The sequence below is a fragment of the Haliotis rubra genome, unplaced genomic scaffold (assembly GCF_003918875.1).
Source record: "Haliotis rubra isolate DU_JTF1 unplaced genomic scaffold, ASM391887v1 Scf355, whole genome shotgun sequence".
NCBI classification, from domain to species: domain Eukaryota; kingdom Metazoa; phylum Mollusca; class Gastropoda; order Lepetellida; family Haliotidae; genus Haliotis; species Haliotis rubra.
The window spans coordinates 982,860-1,003,192 of record NW_025767030.1 but is presented as its reverse complement, the minus strand read 5'-3'; the positions used below and the strand labels follow the sequence as shown (position 1 = coordinate 1,003,192).

Sequence of the window (20,333 nt, the reverse complement as noted above, 5' to 3'; positions counted from 1 at the left end):
CTCCACAGTTCCACTGCTTCCCACAGAACATTTCCCCATCAATATCTGGTCTATAACGCTTGATATCTTCTATTCTTATCTAATGAACCAATTAGAATGTCAATACAGATGATCATATCATACGTCAGTCCTCTGGCTGCTGCCATCCACACTAGTCATATAAACTCAAAAACGTCAGCCATTCTTTATAGCTCAGGTTCCATATTTAACAAGCCTTTTTCTGTCCTCATTCTTAAATATATTTTAAGAAAATAGACGTCATCTGACATCCATAAATACATGTGATGAGGCTGCCAAGCCCTGCTCCTGGGCCTGCCCACTCCAGTGAGATGGAGTCTCATCTCCTACTATTACTGGCACCAACCTGGGGCCAAGCGGGTCAAGAACCCCGGCATTTGCATGTGCTAGAAAAGGGGTCAGTGGGTTGCTGAAGGACTTATATTTGTCTGCAGGTCAAAGCTAATTTGAAAATGGCATTAGCAACATGTCATTTTTATTTCATTTTTCCTTTAAGATGTTCAGCATGTGACAAATTTTGAGGATTTGTACAGATTTAACAATGTAAAAGATAAACACAACGCCAATGCCTTGTGACTAGTCAGTTAGTGAGTGAGCGGATGAATGAGTTCAGCTCTACGGTTTTAGCAACATTCAGGGACACAAGAAATGTGTGGCTGATGCAGGGCTCCAGATAATTTTTCATGATCAGGAGTACGTACTCCTTATTTTTTCAATATAGGAGTACTGGAAAACAATAAGAGTACATTTAGAGTACTGAATGGAATTTAATGGAGTATCAGTAATCTTGTGTTTCGTTTATGCACCACAACATTGCTAGTCTTGTGTAAACAGGTCAATAAACAATAAAACAATACTTTTTCAGACAAATACGTCTGTAAATGATTCTAAGACCATACACCACTGCTGTTGTGTATCTGCTACGTTTTCTAAATTATTTCCTACCGTATCGTGCTTATTTTATATTCGTACATACACCGATATGGCCCTTATCTGGAGCCCTGCTGATGGAAATCCTGGACTATTTCTTACAGGGGACAAGAACATTGCTGTCAAATTTTGATGCAGCATTCGGTTACTCCAAAATGTTTTGTCAACACTTGCTACCACTAGAATCAGAGCCTTCAACATGCTTCCTTGCTTCAATGAAAAATTGACTAGACACGGTTGACTTAGGAACAGACCTTGGGTAGTTAATCTTTGTGAGTTCCCCAGTGGCTGTGGTGAATGATATGAACAATGCTGTGTCTTGCAGTTCATTAGTATGTGTGTGGTCATATTCAAAGGTCTTCTCAAGACATTCAGTGTCATCCATTTGTAAATTATTTGTCAAATAGCGTTTATTTATAACAGGAGTGGGGTGAGAAGTTCTTCATGCACTGATTGAACTGAACACAACTACCATCACTTAATGCTTGCCAGATTTCAGGATGACCCTCATCACGTAATGCAACATTTTTTTCACAAACTAAGTGAAAAAAAACCCAACCAAAACCAGTAAACATGGTAAAAGCACTCAATATTTTATTATTTAATGTCAATTTTTTCATTACCCTGTAACCATGGCAACAGTAACAACCCTAAAGTTTTTTCCACACAAAAATGTCTGTTGTTAAAAATTAATCAATGCTAATGAACCACTACACATAATCTGACATTGTCACATAAATGGCAATTCCTTCCTTTTTAACCATTCCTAAATATCATCCAAACCCTAATTATCAAGACAGACATATTACTAGCCAACACAAAGACAGACACGTACATGTGTATGAATGATAAAGAGAGAAAATGTTCCAACAGTACTTTACTTCAACTGAACTGTGTCCACTCGGTTAAGTTGAATTTAAATAAATACTTTGAAGTAACATCACCAAGTTACATGTGCAGCCATCACCATGGTAATCACTAACAATTATTGAAGCACAGGGAGGCTGCTAAATGCTAACACATATTGATCATCCGATGTGAAATTACAACTAAGGTACAAATCTCCTGTGAGAATTAATTACTGCAAGAAAAATAAATTCTTTATAGAATGATTAGTAATACAATACACTTACATATTCCTATTTGGGGTTTATAGAATGATTAGTAATACAATACACTTACATATTCCTATTTGGGGTTTATGAATGTCTGAGCAACTATTCAGTGATTCAACGACGTGCACTGGATTAAAAAACAAGACCTAAATGCATGCACTGACTTGAAATGAAGCAAGTACTGCCAAGCAGCAATGAAACTATGGAGTTAAACTCATGAACTGACTAACAATCAGTTTTTTAACAATCATAAACTTCTTTAAATTAACAGATTTATTGAACATGATTTGGGCACATGAAATTTTGTCCAGTAACAAATTAAGACTGAATGAGCCTGAAAGACATTTGCAATCTATGGAAAAAGGTATGATAATGCCATCGGTGATGTAAGGATACAAATATACTTGTGAATGACGCAAGAAGCAGCCAATGAGATGGGCTGAAAGTGATGTCAGTGTGCTATTGACGTGTAATCTGCGAGCTATTGATTAGTGGCAGCTACAGCCACCATGTGATATGGGACAATATATCACTGTAACGTACGACAGTTATCACCTAGTGATGCTGGTCATTGATTTAACATTCCTTACACAACTGTACACATTAAAGGTCAATGACACTGACTAACCCAAAGGGTTCAAGAAATGAAAAGCAATAACATTTGCAGTATTCACACCAGAAGCATATTAAAACTGAGAGTAATTCAAACGTAAACATCGAAAGGGCACACCTTCTGTTTTAACTGTTAACTGAATCAGAGACCATATACTGATATATGTTCTCTGCTGAAATCAACCACTGCCTGGTGATCAGCTGTTCAGATCAATTGCCACCAAGGGGATAACGCTAAGCCACCCTTGTTATCAGGTGTTTATACCAATTAAACATGGTCAGCAGTTGTTTATGATGATGTTTAGTGACGCCACATTGTTGAGGTGAAGAGGAAGCCACACAGTTGCCAGGCGTGTCTACCAGACCATGTGGTGACCAGGATATAGGTAGCAACAGCAGTGTCAACCAGCAGGGCCACCACAACCACCTTGCTTACACTCCACTACATTCACATCAAATCAGAGGGCCAAGTATGTACATTTGAAGTCACAGTACCTCACAGTACAACTGTACAATCTTGTGTCTCTACAATACAGTACAACTGTACATTCTTGTGTCTCTACATCACAGTACAACTATACAGTCTTGTTTCTCTACATCACAGTACAACTATACAGTCTTGTGTCTCTACATCACAGTACAACTGTACAGTCTTGTGTCTCTACATCACAGTACAACTGTACAATCTTGTGTCTCTACATCACAGTACAACTGTACATTCTTGTGTCTCTACATCACAGTACAACTGTACAGTCTTGTGTCTCTACACAGTACAACTGTACAGTCTTGTGCCTCTACATCACAGTACAACTATACAGTCTTGTGTCTCTACATCACAGTACAACTGTACAGTCTTGTGTCTCTACATCACAGTACAACTGTACAGTCTTGTGTCTCTACATCACAGTACAACTATACAGTCTTGTGTCTCTACATCACAGTACAACTGTACAGTCTTGTGTCTCTACATCACAGTACAACTGTACAGTCTTGTGTCTCTACATCACAGTACAACTGTACAATCTTGTGTCCCTAGATCACGTCGTCCTCAAACCCAACACAGGCCTACCAAAGAAAACTTTCCCACTGTGCAGACAAATGCAGAAAAGCCCACATTAATCGTGGAAATAGCAACATAAACATAATACCTCGCTACTGAAACAGTAAAAACGGCAACGAAAAACTATGAAACTGCAACATTTTTATATAAGCGAATTTTGACTTCTACTGCACATGCGCATTACGATCAGTGCTTCTTTCCAATTTCCAAGCAACCATAAATCGCCTCTCGTAGAAAAAGTATTAAATATGTCGGAATAATTGCTGTCAGTCATTTCATATGAATGGAAAGTAAACTAAACAAGTGTGCACACAAGTATCATGATGATAAATGCCAAATAACACAACAGAAATACTTAAAAAGGGAATGTAACTTTTGTCCAAGCTGGAAAATGTCAACATGCGATCGAGACTTCCTCTTCCATGAGCGCATGCGCAAAATCGAAGTTGCAGGCTCTTCGTCTTTTTATGCAGTTTTATCGATTTAAAGTTGCCTTTTTTACTGTTTCAGTAGCGAGGTATTATGTTTATGTTGCTATTTCCACGATTAATGTGGTCTTTTCTCCTTTTTTCTGCACAGTGGGAAAGTTTTCTTTGGTAGGCCTGCAACACTTCATGCTGTAAAGACCTGTAGTATCTGATACAGGTTTCACATGGTCACCAGATTCACCTGAGTGACAACAGCATCAGTGAAGCAGATGACCTCTGCAGCAACATCATGTACACACACACAGTTCCAGGGTGTGTTTCAACTGTCTCCACGATCAGTTTGGTTTGAGGAGGATTTAGAACTTTGTGTTTACTTGAAAACAATCTTGGAAATGTAATGTATAAAGTACGTTAACAAGGACACATAATTACCCCTGATCTAGCTCTGTACCCTTCATGCCACATAATTACACAAGATATAGCTCTGTACTCTCCAGACCCATGAAGATCCAGGTTAGAATTGGTATTCAGTAACCCATGCTGGTGTCCTCCCATTTGTGAGAACTCCCATTTGTGAGAACTCCCACTTGTGAGACACATTAATTAATGGTTCAGTGCACATAGGTGGTGTTTCCACATCCCTACAATGAAAGTGGGATCACCCCAGCCCAGTACCCAGATGAGGCATAGTTCATTGATGAGTTGATTAATGAAGTAGATTATCAAAGATTATATTTACACAGAAGAAATAGTTCATTGAATATTTTATTTATTCAGAAGAATATGTAATTATGATAACACATTTTTATTGACTATTATGAAGTTTGAAAGTCATTTTGGTTTAAACATATTTTATTATTATTTATGAAAATGAATTGGGATTGGTGAAGCATTACTGCTTATGTTAACACTGCTCCCATGCAACGTAAAATATATAATGAAATGGAGGATTTGACGTCATCGATATTGACTATTGCATAAATATATTTTTAAGTACATATAAACATATACAGATTGCATCAAATTCAACTATTCTCTTAGTAGTCATAATTAGAGACTTACAGTTGTGTGTGTCTAACAAGCTATTGTAGAAATATAATTCAATCACGAGAAGGTTGTTGAGTTAATTTCAGTATTTCCCTGTGAAAATTTGAAGGTTGTGTCTTGATGATATAATCGTCGGACGGATTCAACTATTTTCTGGTTTACACAAGGAGTAAATTCTTTGTTTCCGTTCAGAAAATTATCCAGGTTATAACGGGTAGTTGATATCCACAAGAGCAACATGCACTGTCTATTAAATGTATGTTATACATATCGGCGTTTGAGTCGCTAGATCCGAGCCTGAGGCAGCAATGAACGATTTGACAAAAACAAGAGTCTGACAAGAAATTCTAGATTATGTCCATTTTGTGTTATACCTGTAATTGCGACAGAATATCACATATGTTTGGAATGTCCTTTTTACTATAATCTCAGACATACAATTTTGCCTGAGTTCTATTGTACTCATCCTTCTTATGATAAACTTGTATTACTTTGCACATCACACGATTCAGGTACATGTATTTTAAATCGTTTAGCGAAGTTTTTGTTCCTTGCATTCAAACAACGTAACAATTACCTTAACAAAACTTGTACAACCCATTAAGTGTATATTTATTGACCTTGTACAGTGTTATGGCGCTCCAGATTTCCACTTTCATGATATGACTCATGTAACTGTATAATGGGCCTGTGGCCCCTTTATTGAATAAACCAATTACTAGTATTATTAAAGACATTTACATGAGTATGTTACTCAATTTAAAGTTTCATTAAGTTACCTCCACAAGATTCAGTTACATAGCAAATCAGTAATTAGCTAGGGTGAATCCATTCTATCAGACAGGGGAGTATGGTGTGTTTTCGTTGTTAATTACCTACTCCACTGTCTCATAACTGGGAGTCTCACAACTGGGAGTTCTCACAAATGGGAGTAGACCACCCATGCTTGTCGTAGATCGATGCTCATGCTGTTGATCCCTGAATTGTCTGGTCCAGACTCAATTATTTACAGTCTGCCGCCTTATAGCAGGAATATTGCTGAGTGCGGCGTAAAACTAACCTCACTCACTCACTCTGTACCCTCCATGTCACATCATCATAATTGCAGTAAATGATGAACATGGACAGATGAGAAACTTGTTTTAGCTTTATTGTCAGGGGGATGTTGATGGAAGGTACATCATTGATGGAAGGTACATCATTGATGGAAGGTACATCAAACACTGCTCCACGAAGGACAAACAAGCCCACAAAGACTGATATCAACCAGTGTATGATGTCAGCTCAAACTGTTTGTGACCATGAGTTCGCCTCACCACAAACAATGAGAACAGAGGAACAGCTGGAACACACCAGTCAGTAAACATAAAAACAATGCTCATAAACAGAGACAATTACCTATATAATTCCACCTATATCTGTGTCATCCTTACATGAAAACAGTCTTACACCAGTGACTGATAAGGCCACAGGTCACAAGTCATCAATAACAGATCTAGAGGGACAATTACAGAATTTCACCCGAGTCTTGTCATATTATGCATATAAACAGGAATAAATGAAGATCTAAAACTCTTAACCTTACAGCAATTGTTGCATTATTTCCTGTAGAATTTATTTATTTTATTTGAAAACAAGGGCCACATTCTGATTCAAAATGACTTCTGTATTTCACACAGTCAATGGTGTCTGCACAGTCCTGCATTCTAAATGTAAAGCACTTTTCGAGTCTGCCAAGACATGACCAGACAGTGGTTCTGTTAGCATCATGAAGGTGGAGTATGGTGTGGACAAGTCTGTCCATATGTCTTGTCCTAGTTCTGGCGACACTTGACATGTCTGTCGTCAGTCTGATTCTCATTATGTGTATACATCAGGATAAACAAGGTACATCAGCAGTTTTAATTAGCAATCACTCGTACAAACTAACGTTTACTCAATCAATAAAGTGTAAAGTAACTAAAGCAAGTAAAATGTATTAAAGGCTACCAAACACAATCTCAAAAAGAGTTGATTACCCACATGAATTTGTTGCTCATAAAGAGTAGAATGAATTGTTGAAATTATTGGATTTTATCAAGTTTACAAGAGTGTTTTGATTTTTCAAATATGTTAATCAAACACACCAGGTCTGAGGCATGAGGAAGTTTAACTAGGAATCGAACAATTCTTGTTTCTACTTCCAAAAGAATTTCAAGTGCGCATTTGTAATACATTAATCTGACATTTTGCATTTCCTTGTTTAATAATAACATAACACAAACTAACGTCACTTCAGACTTCCGTCATGTTGATAGTATCTTCTCTGAAACTGCTCAAGATGACAGGGGCTGACACGAGCTCAAACCTGCTACACATTTTGTGTACATGGATGACTTGAATCGTTGACTTGAACACAAAGCTTCAGGAGGCCTAACATTCACCAAACAAGGATTACCAAAATATCTATTAAAGTAATTAACTGTGATTTGCTGTGCTTTAGGTATATTGTGATTTGGGGTCAGGTGGTTTTTTGTTGTGGGCTGCTTCAACTTTCTACATGGAACCCAGTCTAACACATGCCTTTAGTTTCAATGTGCCTTGCAAAACTGCCTGCTGAAACCTACATGTCTCTAATTATTGTAAGCATTTGGACAGATGCAGCACCAGTGTTGTGCAAATGATGCACCAATGCACACTGTAAGTGCAAAATTACACTGCAGCAGTAACTAGGCCAGTCCTAAGCTGCGATGCAATGTCTGCACATCCTGCTGATGGCTTATGTAGATTACAAACTGCATTCTCACTGAAACACTGACTACATCATCAACAGCCAATCAAAAGAGTTCTTTGAACACAACTGACCAATCAGGTTACACTTGTGCACTCAGCCCTCAAGTGAAAAGTGTGATGTCAGCATATAGCAGCCAATCAAGTGACAGGATAGCCCTGAGTGAGGATAATGAAATGCATGGAGTCTTCCCAGCTGATCTCAGCCACTACAGCCAGAGCCAGCTAACCAAGCTCTCATATTTTCACAACCAAATCAAAAGACTGAACTAAAACAAAGACGTGTGCATTTACAATGTATTATGATACAAATAACACTCAATAAACACAAACATTAGCAAGGGTGGAACTACTGCTGAAAATGGTGTTCACCAGTTATTTAGGTCACTCTAATTGTGAATCTGTGGAGAGACGAGGCTAACTGCAGTGTTAGATTTCACACCAACTTGCTTAAAAATCACACTGGATTATGTGAGCACAAGGACAAGCCCCCCTGTAGCAGCAGTCATAACCTGCGCAATACGTGCACACGACTGTGATTAGTGATGCTTCCCCTGAATATATAGGATGGATTCCTCAATATGACTGTTGCGTTGATGCAGTTTCCTATAAGGAAGTAGAATACTGAAATGCTGTCTCATCCAAAAATGCACAAATATGGCATATAGTGGTAACTGGACATTTTCATTAACTACATGTGTAACATAAAATGTGTTTTCAATCACGAGTGACATTCTAGAAAATTCATTTTCTTGTCTCAGTCTTGCATAGCAACAACAATGTTGATGTGGCAGTAAAACTACAGCTAAATCTTGGCCCACTCATGCTCGACGTGCTCAGATTGCTAGCCTTGAAGGCAACAATTTAACATTAAATATATAATACTTTGATTTGTGATCTTCCAGTTGTCAGATCACCATGATCAGGGATTGGGAAAGGCAGGAGTCATGGGCAATTTTGCACATTACAATAAAAAATGGCCCATTAAAATTTTGAAGTTTACTATTGATACAAGGGCAGTGGCCGATTATAAATTCAGAAAATGGCTAATAATCCTGAAAATGGACCATTGTCAAAGTTGTCTTTCCCAATCCCTGCTCTATTATATGGTCTCTGTTGCCATGATTATACATGAACATGCAGATGCAGTACAACAAACAGCAGTGCAACGACCAGCACTGCACCTCTTAGCCCCAGATGGTTCCACTGAGGGTGGACACCAAACTTCACATATCTCTAGTTTGATCAACTACTACAGACATAGGTCTGAAATGTCCTCTGAATCCTCACAAGAGAACCCACATCAATAACATACAGCATCTACATGGCATGGATCTGAGGTCCTCAGTCCTTATGCCTTCCCACAAGCTTGTAAACTGACACTAATTATGTTCAGTTTGACATGTTAACATGTGAGGTTTTGTCAATATAACTGAATCTTCCAGTAAAGTATCCTAGATAATCAATTGCTGGGGACTAAGAATGGAATGAGGACAGCATGGTGCTGTATGCCAGGTCTGGAGCAGTAGTTCGCCCACAGTGCACTGGAGATGAGCTCATTCAGGGACGAGAACCTACAACACTGGAGCAGTCAGCTCCAGTACACAAAGCACTGGATGAATGGCTTCATCAATACAGTCTATGATGCAGACCAGTCGGGCTGCATAGTCAAATAGTCAGCAAGGCACAACCCATTCATATCAACATTGTAAGAATTCCATGACAGATTCATGGCTATCTGTGCAAACATTTCAAAACAAGTGGCCATCTTCCCACACATAATAAGATGAACTAATCCCAGTGAAATAATGGCACTGTTACTGTTACAATTAAGCGATGCCATGTTTTTGATGAACATGATAAAAACACAATATTTTGCTGTCTTAAACATCACTGGTCACAGAAGATAGTCCACAGCAGATTTTTGACAAATGGCTTATTTTGTATATCTAGATAACAGGAGAAAACAAGTTGTCCCGCCAGTGTTTCACTACTCTCAAAATAACAGACAAGTAATTCTGTCTAGTCCCGAAATGTTCTGTTTTTTAAGTATTCAACCATGTCCATTGTTGCTAGCCCACTGATCACTCTGACCCTGAACGTTTGACATGATTTATGAACATGTCCATCAAATGCAACATGACCAGTGGAGGTCACTGACATGTTTTGTATACATCTCATGTCAGAACATGGATATGGTACTGAAAGTCAGTGACTGTTTAAACACATAGTAGTTTCACAATTATAATTACTTGAGTCTACAAGAGTCAACTAGGTATCACTAGTCTTGTCCTCAGTGGATTTCTTCAACCGGACACTGGTTAACGCCCACAGCTGGTGCTATACTTTCTTCACTGACAGTTTTCAAAATTAGGCAAAAGCAGATAAGATGTCCCTTTATGTTAAAAGTGAAAGACTTAGGGTGTCCCTGTGTTCAGACAGAGTGAGTATGGTTTTACGCCTCTTTCAGCAATATTCCAGCAATATCATGGTGGGGAACACCAGAAATGGGCTTCACATACTGTACAGATGTGGGGAATCTGTTCAGATAAAAGACATCAACAACGACCCCAGGATCCCCTTAACACAGAACACTGTTTGAAATCAGATTTAGGTACAAATCATACTATATGGTCAATACAGTGTACTATTTCCTATTTCTGACAGCATAGTCCACTCCAGCTTCCTAACGCAAGGGAGTTCACTGACTTCAAAAGTCCAGTTTCTTCCCTTGATGAACAGGCTGGAATTGTAGAGTTACATTTTTGCATTACAAAATGACATCTGATAATAAGAAACATGGCAAATGTCTTGGAGATTTAGGTAGATTGCTGGAATTTGGAGATCATATCTACCTTGAACCAGACATAAATAATTGCACACCTTTATTTGTGTTTAATATCAAGGTGCTCAGATGGTGTGATACAATTTGTCAAGTATGACCCATTTATGGTGATAAAGATCTTAATTTTCTATCATATCACTATCTGGACTGGGCTTAGCCATCTTATTTGAAGAAAATGCAGGTGATACAAAAGTTGGTCAAGTTGGGGACTAAGTAGGGACAAGAATTCAAAAGAGCACAAAATTTGAGCCAAAAAACTCCAGCCTTGTTTGGCAAGAGTAGAAACTGGACACTAATCATGCTAATGTTAGTTAATTCCCTATGCTTGGGAAGAAATGTAGCAACAGTAACGTGGAAGAGATTGATTTAGACATTCTCAAAGGCTGCTGTACTGGAATAGCCGTTTCAGTTATTATACATTTTGACTGAGAATGTATACCTTTCATATGCAAATCTAGGAACACAAGAATAACAAATATTTCTAATTTTGAAGAAAAAATAATGTTTTCCCCTGTTTGCCCACATCCGGCATTAGTGCTGGAGCGATTAATCGTAGAATCGGTTAATCGTTCAATCTAAGTCAAAATAAACGATTGTCGATTACAAATAAACTGCAGATCGATAATCGGAAATAATCATTATTTGGATGCACATGCATTAAAACATTTTATTCTACCTTGTCATGTTTTCTTATACTGAACACTCTGGTTGTCATTGCTTGTTTACCTCTTAAACGGAAGCTGTGTAGTACACAAGTACGCATGCCTCCCCTGTCAGCCAATGGCAATGCTAGATATATTTAGATTGGGGTGCCCTATTTCGTCATTGAAATACTATGAGTTGTATAGTGGTTTATAGAAAAACTCATTCGTCCAATCATGCAACAAAATGTCACAATTACGACCCAGGTATTACAGGTTAGCTACTTTCTAATTGGCTGAAAAAGGGAATTCCTTGAGTTGCATTTGCATACAAACACGTGACTTACGGGAGGCGGGAAAAATAGAGCTATTTTCTTTCGTTACAGTTTTTAATCATAATACTTCCCAGAATAATTTTTGTGTTTCAACCTTAAGGAAATGTCTTTGTTCACCCTTCAACATAAACTAATAGTTTTTAAAAAAATGGTATGCCATGAAAATAAATCTACCAACGAGGTCACATGACTAGTAGCGTGATCTTGTAAGGTGGGATGTCAACTAAGCAGATGAAACATTAATGGCATATTTGGAGTAAAGATTTAGGATTTTTGTGCATTTGATCATGAGGTAGATATTGCATTAAGGATCCCTGAGTTAAAATTAATCTTTTTGTGGGTTTTTTATACTGTTGCCTACGCATGGAAACTTGATTGATTCATAGCATATCAATGGCAGAAAGATAGCGGAGATCGCCTTGTTGTCATTCGGAATGCTTCTCATGGATTTTCTCGCATTTTTGCGCTATAATCGGGAATTGTAATCGCCGATCAAAAACATATAACAATTGGAAACGAAACACGATAGGACACTTGATGATCCAAATACGCTGCAAATGTAAGTACCTTGCAAGCGTTAACAATTGACACATGCTGACAACATCCCGGAAGTTAGTTCGCTAACGTAGGTATTTGACTATGAAATGACCGTCCAAACGAAAATAATCGATCGATTATCGATCTGACACTAGCGATTATCGATCTGACAAAATGTAACGATAACCCGCTCTAACCGGCATTGAGTTTTCAATCCTAGATGCATCTCAGCGCAGTAAGACATGCTGAGTCAGTAAAAAACTGACAATGACAACTACACTGTCAGGTGAATCTCTGAAACACTGAACACTTACTTTCTGAATGGTCGTCCCTCATATGATTGGTTCGCTCTGCTGGGGCGGCCTCCTTTGGATGGTCATTCACTGGTAACACTGGCAACAGCGTTGATGCTGTTGGATGTACAGCTCCAGAGTGGTAACTTGAAGCCTGCTGTTGAGCAGTATTTTGTGTAGCTTGATGGAGCTGTTGTTGCAGGCCGGTATGTGCTTGGCTAACAACCGTATTCTGAGAAAGGGTGTTACGGGCCACACTCACACTCGCCCGACTGGTCAGTTCCATTGGAACATTAGAATGTGCATCAAGGACACGTTCCTGCATCCCGTGATGCATCTGTTGTTCATATTCCTGGTGCGAAGGTCGAGGCAGTCTCCCACCATTGATATGGTCAGGCAATATGGCAACATGTCTATCAGTCACATGGTCCATGGAGTGACTCTTTCCTGAAACCAGACCAGAATAGTTCCTGACTCCAGTCTCAGAATATGCTCTCTGTTCCCTCCCTGCGTGGGCCTGCTGCTGAGACACTGTCACAAAAGCTGTTTCCCGGGCCATCTCAGCATTGTGGGCAGCAAGACGCTGCTGTATTGTTGAGGTGAGAATGGAACATGCTCCAGTTGGATACAAGTTTTGTCTTGTATGTGAAGTATGTGCAGAATGCAGCTCTGGTGTCTTTGGGGGTTGAATCTCGATTCCGGACTCTTCATTCACAATGGAGTCTTGTCTTGCAGCAATGGTCAGACTCCTGGGTTTGGGTAAAACATTCGGGTCAATGACATTAATCTTGGGCTGGAAGGCTGAAGGGCCACCTGAAGATGGAGGAAATCTGGGAGTGACCGGGGATACATGTTCGGATGAGGTGCTGGACTTGGAGGTGCCAGCACTCCATGATCGGGAGGGCGAGGTGATGAAGCCAGGGTTCTGGGGATTCGTGTGCGGGGAGATAGGGGTGAAGGATGTTGACCCACTTCTATAAATGGCTGACCCTGGGGGTGATTGGGCCGACAAACGGGGCGAGATGGGTGTCTGTGGCGTTGGAGAGAAGGCTGGCGTTGTTGATCGGGAGTTTCCCAATGAGACTAACATATTGGCTGCCTCCTTCTCATCCATATCAAACTGATGCTGATGCAGTCTATCGTGTTCTAATTCACCTTCTCTCGACTGGTCCGTCCATTGAATCTGACCCTCTTTCATCTCTCCTTTCCGACACCCTGGAAAAGTTGGAGCTTGACGAAGGCTTTTGCCTTTCAGTGATAAATGTCTTGAACAGAAACCCCCGCCTCTGAGACTCTTTTGTACACCCTTCTTTAGAGCACAACCGTCTCCATTGCTTTCCATTGAATTTTTTTCGTATTCCATTGGGAGTGGACACAACATCACCTTTCTTGTATTTTGTAGTCAGAGGAGATCGAGGAGTACTCGACCGACTACTTTCTGTAGATTGGGCACTCCGACTGCGAGCAGATTCACGCTTTTTAGGAGGCTGCTTATTGCGTTCGCGTCCATTCTGAGAACGAGCACCTGGTGTTGCACTGCCCGATCGAGGAGTACTCATTCCAGAAGAGTCAAAGCTCAGATTCTCTGCCGTCATTTCATCTTCAGATGAGTCATTTTTTATCAAAGCTTGCAATACTTGCAACACTTGAAGCAGGTCTCTCTAGTCTATAGACTCCTCCACCAGGGATGGGTTGATACATGTGTTCCGGCTCAGAGAAGGTGTCCTCCATATCCTCGTACCATGGAGGCTGGAGAAGCCGGATATTGGCTCGAGTCACCCAGCAGTCTTCGGGCTTGTTCTCAGGTTTGTTATCCAAGTGTATTTTATACATAACAGGTGCATTTTTTTTCTCCATCACAAAACCTTCATAGAATACATTTTCTTCAGAACTGATTCTCACACACACTTTTGTTCCTATGGAAACCAGCATCCCCATTGGGGAGTTGTCTGATATGATGTCACACAATGGGGCATTCAAGATATCGTTGTAATAGATTAAAGTTTTATCATCAAAACAAATTCCAATGTGTCGATTCTGGCGAATCTGTTTCACAACACCTGGCTGGAACACAGTCTCTCTTTTTTGCAAGAACACGTTGATTCTTCCATTCATTTAAGTCTATAGCAGGTCGTTTGGGTGGAGGAGACACCACAAGTTCTGGTTCAATATCATTTGCTTTACGTTTTTTGGGAGGCTTGGCTATTGCTCTCACAACCTGCAGCTCAGTTGGAGACTTCTCGATACCTGAATCGCCAGGGGTATCCATGGGCTCTGGTTTGGGCATGTTGCTGGGGGTGACAGGCAAGCTGGTGGCCAATGACACAGAAGACGACGGCTTCGGCATTTCAGAAGCTGCCTCCTGATCAAGCTCCGTACCAACTTTCTTCCCAGCCCGAGGAGTGCGTGTACTTTTAAGACTTGCTGCAGGAGTTGGCTTCTTTGCCTCAGAATCTTTGCCAGCATTCCTTTGACTTTGGCGTTTGGCCGTCTGCTCCATTTGTTCGTCTTTGACTTTTGTGTCTACTTCAGTGCTGTTTTCCTGAACAGGAGACTCCTCAGGAACAGGGGCCGGGCTTTCTGATGTCTGATTTGCATTTCTGCGCCTGGATTTGGTTTGTCTTGGGCCTGTTGGTGAAGAGCTGTTAGATCGACCACGCCTAGGGCGACTGTCGCTACGTCTTGTCATCTTTAGGCATGATCTGCAATGCAAAAAATATATCATCAAAAGTCAGTTGAATAATTTAAACACAACACATCATTCATAGAACTTATGATGTAAACTGTGATGGTGTCTCCCCTCTGTGTAGTGTGCATGTATACATACTATAATAAAATATGTCCCCTCCATGTGTTGTGCAGGGGCGGATCCAGGATTTTGGAGAATGGGGGTGGGGTGTTTGCACATAAATCATCAAGTCCAAAGGTTAGTGGGAAATGCTCATCAGGGAACATTTTGCACACACCCACACCAACCCGATGCTGTGTCATGTAGTGATGTACACTGTGATGGTGTCTCTCCTCCATGTGTTGTGTCATGTACACTGTGATGGTGTCACCCCTCCATGTGTTGTGTCATTTACACTGTGATGGTGTCTCCCCTCCATGTGTTGTGTCATTTACACTGTGATGGTGTCTCCCCACCATGTGTTGTGTCATGTACACTGTGATGGTATCTCCCTCCTTGTGGTGTCTTGTACACTGTGATGGTGTCTCCCTCCATGTGTTGTGTCATTTACACTGTGATGGTATCTCCCTCCATGTGTTGTGTCATATACACTGTGATGGTATCTCCCTCCATGTGTTGTGTCATGTACACTGTGATGGTGTCCCCTCTGTGTGTTGTGTCATTTACCTGTGATGGTGTCTCCCTCCATGTGTTGTGTCATGTACACTGTGATGGTGTCTCCTCCATGTGTTGTGTCATGTACACTGTGATGGTATCTCCCCTCCATGTGTTGTGTCATGTACACTGTGATGTGTGTACACTGTGATGGTGTCTCCCTCCTTGTGTTGTGTCATGTACACTGTGATGGTCATGTCTCCCTCCTTGTGGTGTCATGTACACTGTGATGGTGTCATGTACACTGTGATGGTGTCATGTGTTGTGTCATGTACACCGTGATGGTGTCCCCTCCTTGTGGTGTCATATACACTGTGATGGTGTCTCCTCCATGTGTTGTGTCATGTACACTGTGATGGTGTACACTGTGATGGTGTCTCCCCTCCTGTGTTGTGTCATGTACACTGTGATGGTGTCTCCCCTCCATGTGTTGTGTCATGTACACTGTGATGGTGTCTCCTCCTTGTGGTGTCATGTACACTGTGATGGTGTCTCCTCCATGTGTTGTGTCATGTACACTGTGATGGTATCTCTCCCTCCATGTTGTGTGTCATGTACACTGTGATGGTGTCTCCCTCCATGTGTTGTGTCATGTACACTGTGATGGTGTCATGTCCACTGTGATGTGTCTCCCCTCCTTGTGGTGTCATGTACACTGTGATGGTGTCTCCTCCATGTGTTGTGTCATGTACACTGTGATGGTGTCATGTACACTGTGATGGTGATGTGTTGTCCCTCTGTGTGGTGTCATGTACACTGTGATGGTGTCTCCCTCCATGTGTTGTGTCATGTACACTGTGATGGTGTCTCCCTCCATGTGGTGTCATGTACACTGTGATGGTGTCTCCCTCCATGTGTTGTGTCATGTACACTGTGATGGTGTCTCCCTCCATGTGTTGTGTCATGTACACTGTGATGGTGTGTCCTCCATGTGATGTGTCATGTACACTGTGATGGTGTCTCCCTCCATGTGTTGTGTCATGTACACTGTGATGGTGTCTCCCCCATGTTGTGTCATGTACACTGTGATGGTGTCTGTCGTGGTGTGTCTTGCACGCTGTGACAGTGTACTAGTACTAGTCACGTACTCTCCCAGTCGATACTTGTCATAAGAGGCTAATAATGGGATCGAGTGTTCAGGTTCGCTGACCCATTTGTGTCGAGTGATGCTCATGATGTTGATCACTGGTTTGTCTGGTCCAGCCTAAGTTATTTATAGACCCCCTTCATATAGCTGGAATGTTGCGGAGTGGGGCATTAAAGAACAAACAAACAAAAATAAAATTCATCCAGCCCATCACAAAAACGTCAGAATGAATTAACCCCTGGATGACTGGATGACAGTTATCTACACTGCATGAAAAGTGAAAACAAGATTTCAGACCTAATTAGAACAGCATCTCTGGGATCATGTAGATGTCCGGTTCAGGGCATATCCACAGGATTACAATGGGGTAGGGAGGTTACCATGTTGTCCAGTTAAGGACAGATCCACAGGATTACAATGGGGTAGGGTGGTTACCATGTTGCCCAGTTAAGGACAGATCCACAGGATTACAATGGGGTAGGGTGGTTACCATGTTGCCCAGTTAAGGACAGATCACAGGATTACAATGGGGTAGGGTGGTTACCATGTTGCCCAGTTAAAGACAGATCCACAGGATTACAATGGGGTAGGGTGGTTACCATGTTGCCCAGTTAAGGACAGATCCACAGGATTACAATGGGGTAGGATGGTTACCATGTTGTCCAGTTAAGGACAGATCACAGGATTACAATGGGGTAGGGTGGTTACCATGTTGCCCAGTTAAGGACAGATCACAGGATTACAATGGGGTAGGGTGGTTACCATGTTGCCCAGTTAAGGACAGATCACAGGATTACAATGGGGTAGGGTGGTTGCCATGTTACCCAGTTAAGGACAGATCCACAGCACCACAGGATTACAATCTGTGTTGTGAGACAGAGTAACTCGATAGTGTATTTGCAACAGCTGGGTAAGTGAACATGCTTTACAGTGGGGTTGCTCATATGTAAGGTAAATACTTCATGTTTAGAGTAATTCAGTCCTTTACTGTAACATGGTGTATCCCATCCCAGCTAGGTGGGGCGGTGATGTAGCCTAGTCGTTAAGGCATTCACTTGTCACACTGAAGAACCGGGTTCAAAACCCCCATGGGTACAATGTATGGAGCCCTCACTGGGACTCTTTTCATTTTAACAGTGATTGATTCTGATCCAAATTATATTTTTTTTCAGAAACTAAGCATTAGTCTATATTAATAACACAGAAGTCCATTTCAAATAGGCCCAAATAGGTTAATGTGTGATTAGTGCTGTTTGGCCCTTGGCATACATACAGACATACAAGCACACTACAGCAACTGTGTCGCTGTTTGAATGTCTGATAATCATGATAATTATCATGTTTATCTCAATACTTTAAAATGAAAATATCAATATTAAGGTGGGGTAAAAATGTGACAAAACAGACAATCTAAGCGACTTTCTGGAAGAGCTTTTGTACAATTTGAACCTGCTAAAGTCTTTCACCCAAGCTTGTAATGTTAGGAACAATCATAAAAGAAAAGATCTATCATTTGACAAAGTTGACAAAATGTAGTAGCTTATTAAAACCAAACACAACTAGTCAAATATGTCGTAACAGTTACTAAGCAAATTACACAGAAAAAAATTGGGACTGTCATCAAAATTGTCAAGCTCTGGGCTCTAAAATGATAACAGTGAGATGGTGCTAGAAGTTGGTCTGGGAATGCTAACAAGGTACACATATAATTTTATACTAATGCCAAGTATGTAGCCATTAAAGGGTTAGCTGTCAGCCATATGAACATAACTGTTAATTTTAAAACCAGTATTTCCAAAATTGACATCGAGTGGGCTTAAATAGTCTCTTAAAACCATCCTTCTTCATCCTGTAGAAAAGCGCAATACAAGACATGATGCCACCTCTTTGTATTTCTAAGCTCAAAAACAATACCGTACTAACCCATCACTGATTACATCTAGTGTATATCTATACTCTATATAGAAAGACCTTTCTGTTAATCCAGCTTCTCATGTTTATGAGACCGCCTCTCTGGGGCAGTGGCTTAAGTGTCCGCCCAGAGAATGGAAGGTTGCAGGTTCGATACCAAGCCTCGCCATGCCAAAAGACGTTAGAACATGGTACTTGTTGGTCCCCGTCTGGCGCTCAGCATTAATGGATACAACAAGGACTGTTCGGCTCGGAGTCAGTATAATGTGTCTGAGTGGGGTATTCATGCTTAACTACGGCACGGTATATCAGTGAGCTAGTACTGTAAAACCAGCTTCAGTCTGGGCAAGTACAAGCAGCCACACATACACATGCATGCACGTCATCATATGAGTGAAATAATCTCAAGTACAATGTTAAACCCCATTTCACCTCACCTCATGTTTATAAACATATATTCTGCAGTATCTATTCCTCCATCAACTGTTTCAGTCAAGAAATAATCGATGTAAAAGTATATTAATAATCACTGAAAAGGTGTTATATTTCTGTAAATATTATAAACATACATTAACGTATTTCAGGTTTTAACATGACAGACTATTTTATTCGCCTATGACTGCCTGTGATTTGGTCGTTCATAACTCCAGCCACCCTTCTTCACCCAGTTCACTGTCAAATAGGTCGTGTGCACTGTCATAGACAGTGGAGTAGTGGTGTTTCAAATGCCTGTGTAAATACTACAATAAGAGAACGCAACTTTTACATATAAAAAATGACAACATGACAGTTTATGCGAGTGACATCTTAAGGCGTCGCCTAAATCGGGAGAAACATTTCAACAAAGAGAGCGGTCACCCCAGTTGGTTCGCCTCCGTGCAAATCGCTGACCTCGCTCAGCTTTACCGATGACAACAAAATGGCTTCGCCGGTAGGGAAATATGCGACACGTTTGATCTCCAAAGTTGGACTTATTAGAACCACAAGTTCATATTTTGTTCACGGACATGTAACTATGATTCATTTTGAATGGTCTCAGCTCGAACGAGATTTATGGTTCGGGCAATAATATGACTAAATTTGCCACAAATTGCGTCTTCGGTGAACGCCTTATCACGAATCGAGGACAGGCGTTTGTAACATTCCGGCAACTTTCATACCCTTTCAGTTGGGAAGTACATGGAATTTGAGCCGAAGATTGAATAGACAACTAAACAAATTGTAACAGTACTGTTACGAAATGAGTCAACGATGAAGAAAAGACAATTGGTTTACCTTGAACGGTCACCATATTACAGGCAGTCTTTCTTCGAGTTGACCATTTCCACAGCACTCGAAGCTGGGAAACTGGCTTGAGCTAAA

General features: G+C 40.7%; 1 protein-coding gene across 1 annotated transcript in view; it reads right to left on the bottom strand.

Annotated features, from left to right (window-relative positions):
• The window catches only part of LOC124285216 (protein capicua homolog), a 49,296-nt gene extending 28,963 nt beyond the window's left edge, over window positions 1-20,333 (bottom strand). The window contains 5 exon segments of the mRNA XM_046721407.1: window positions 12,652-13,909; window positions 13,911-14,283; window positions 14,285-14,715; window positions 14,717-15,332; window positions 20,247-20,333. Coding sequence (XP_046577363.1) covers window positions 12,652-13,909; window positions 13,911-14,283; window positions 14,285-14,715; window positions 14,717-15,319 — 2,665 coding nt within the window. The 5' untranslated portion in view covers window positions 15,320-15,332; window positions 20,247-20,333.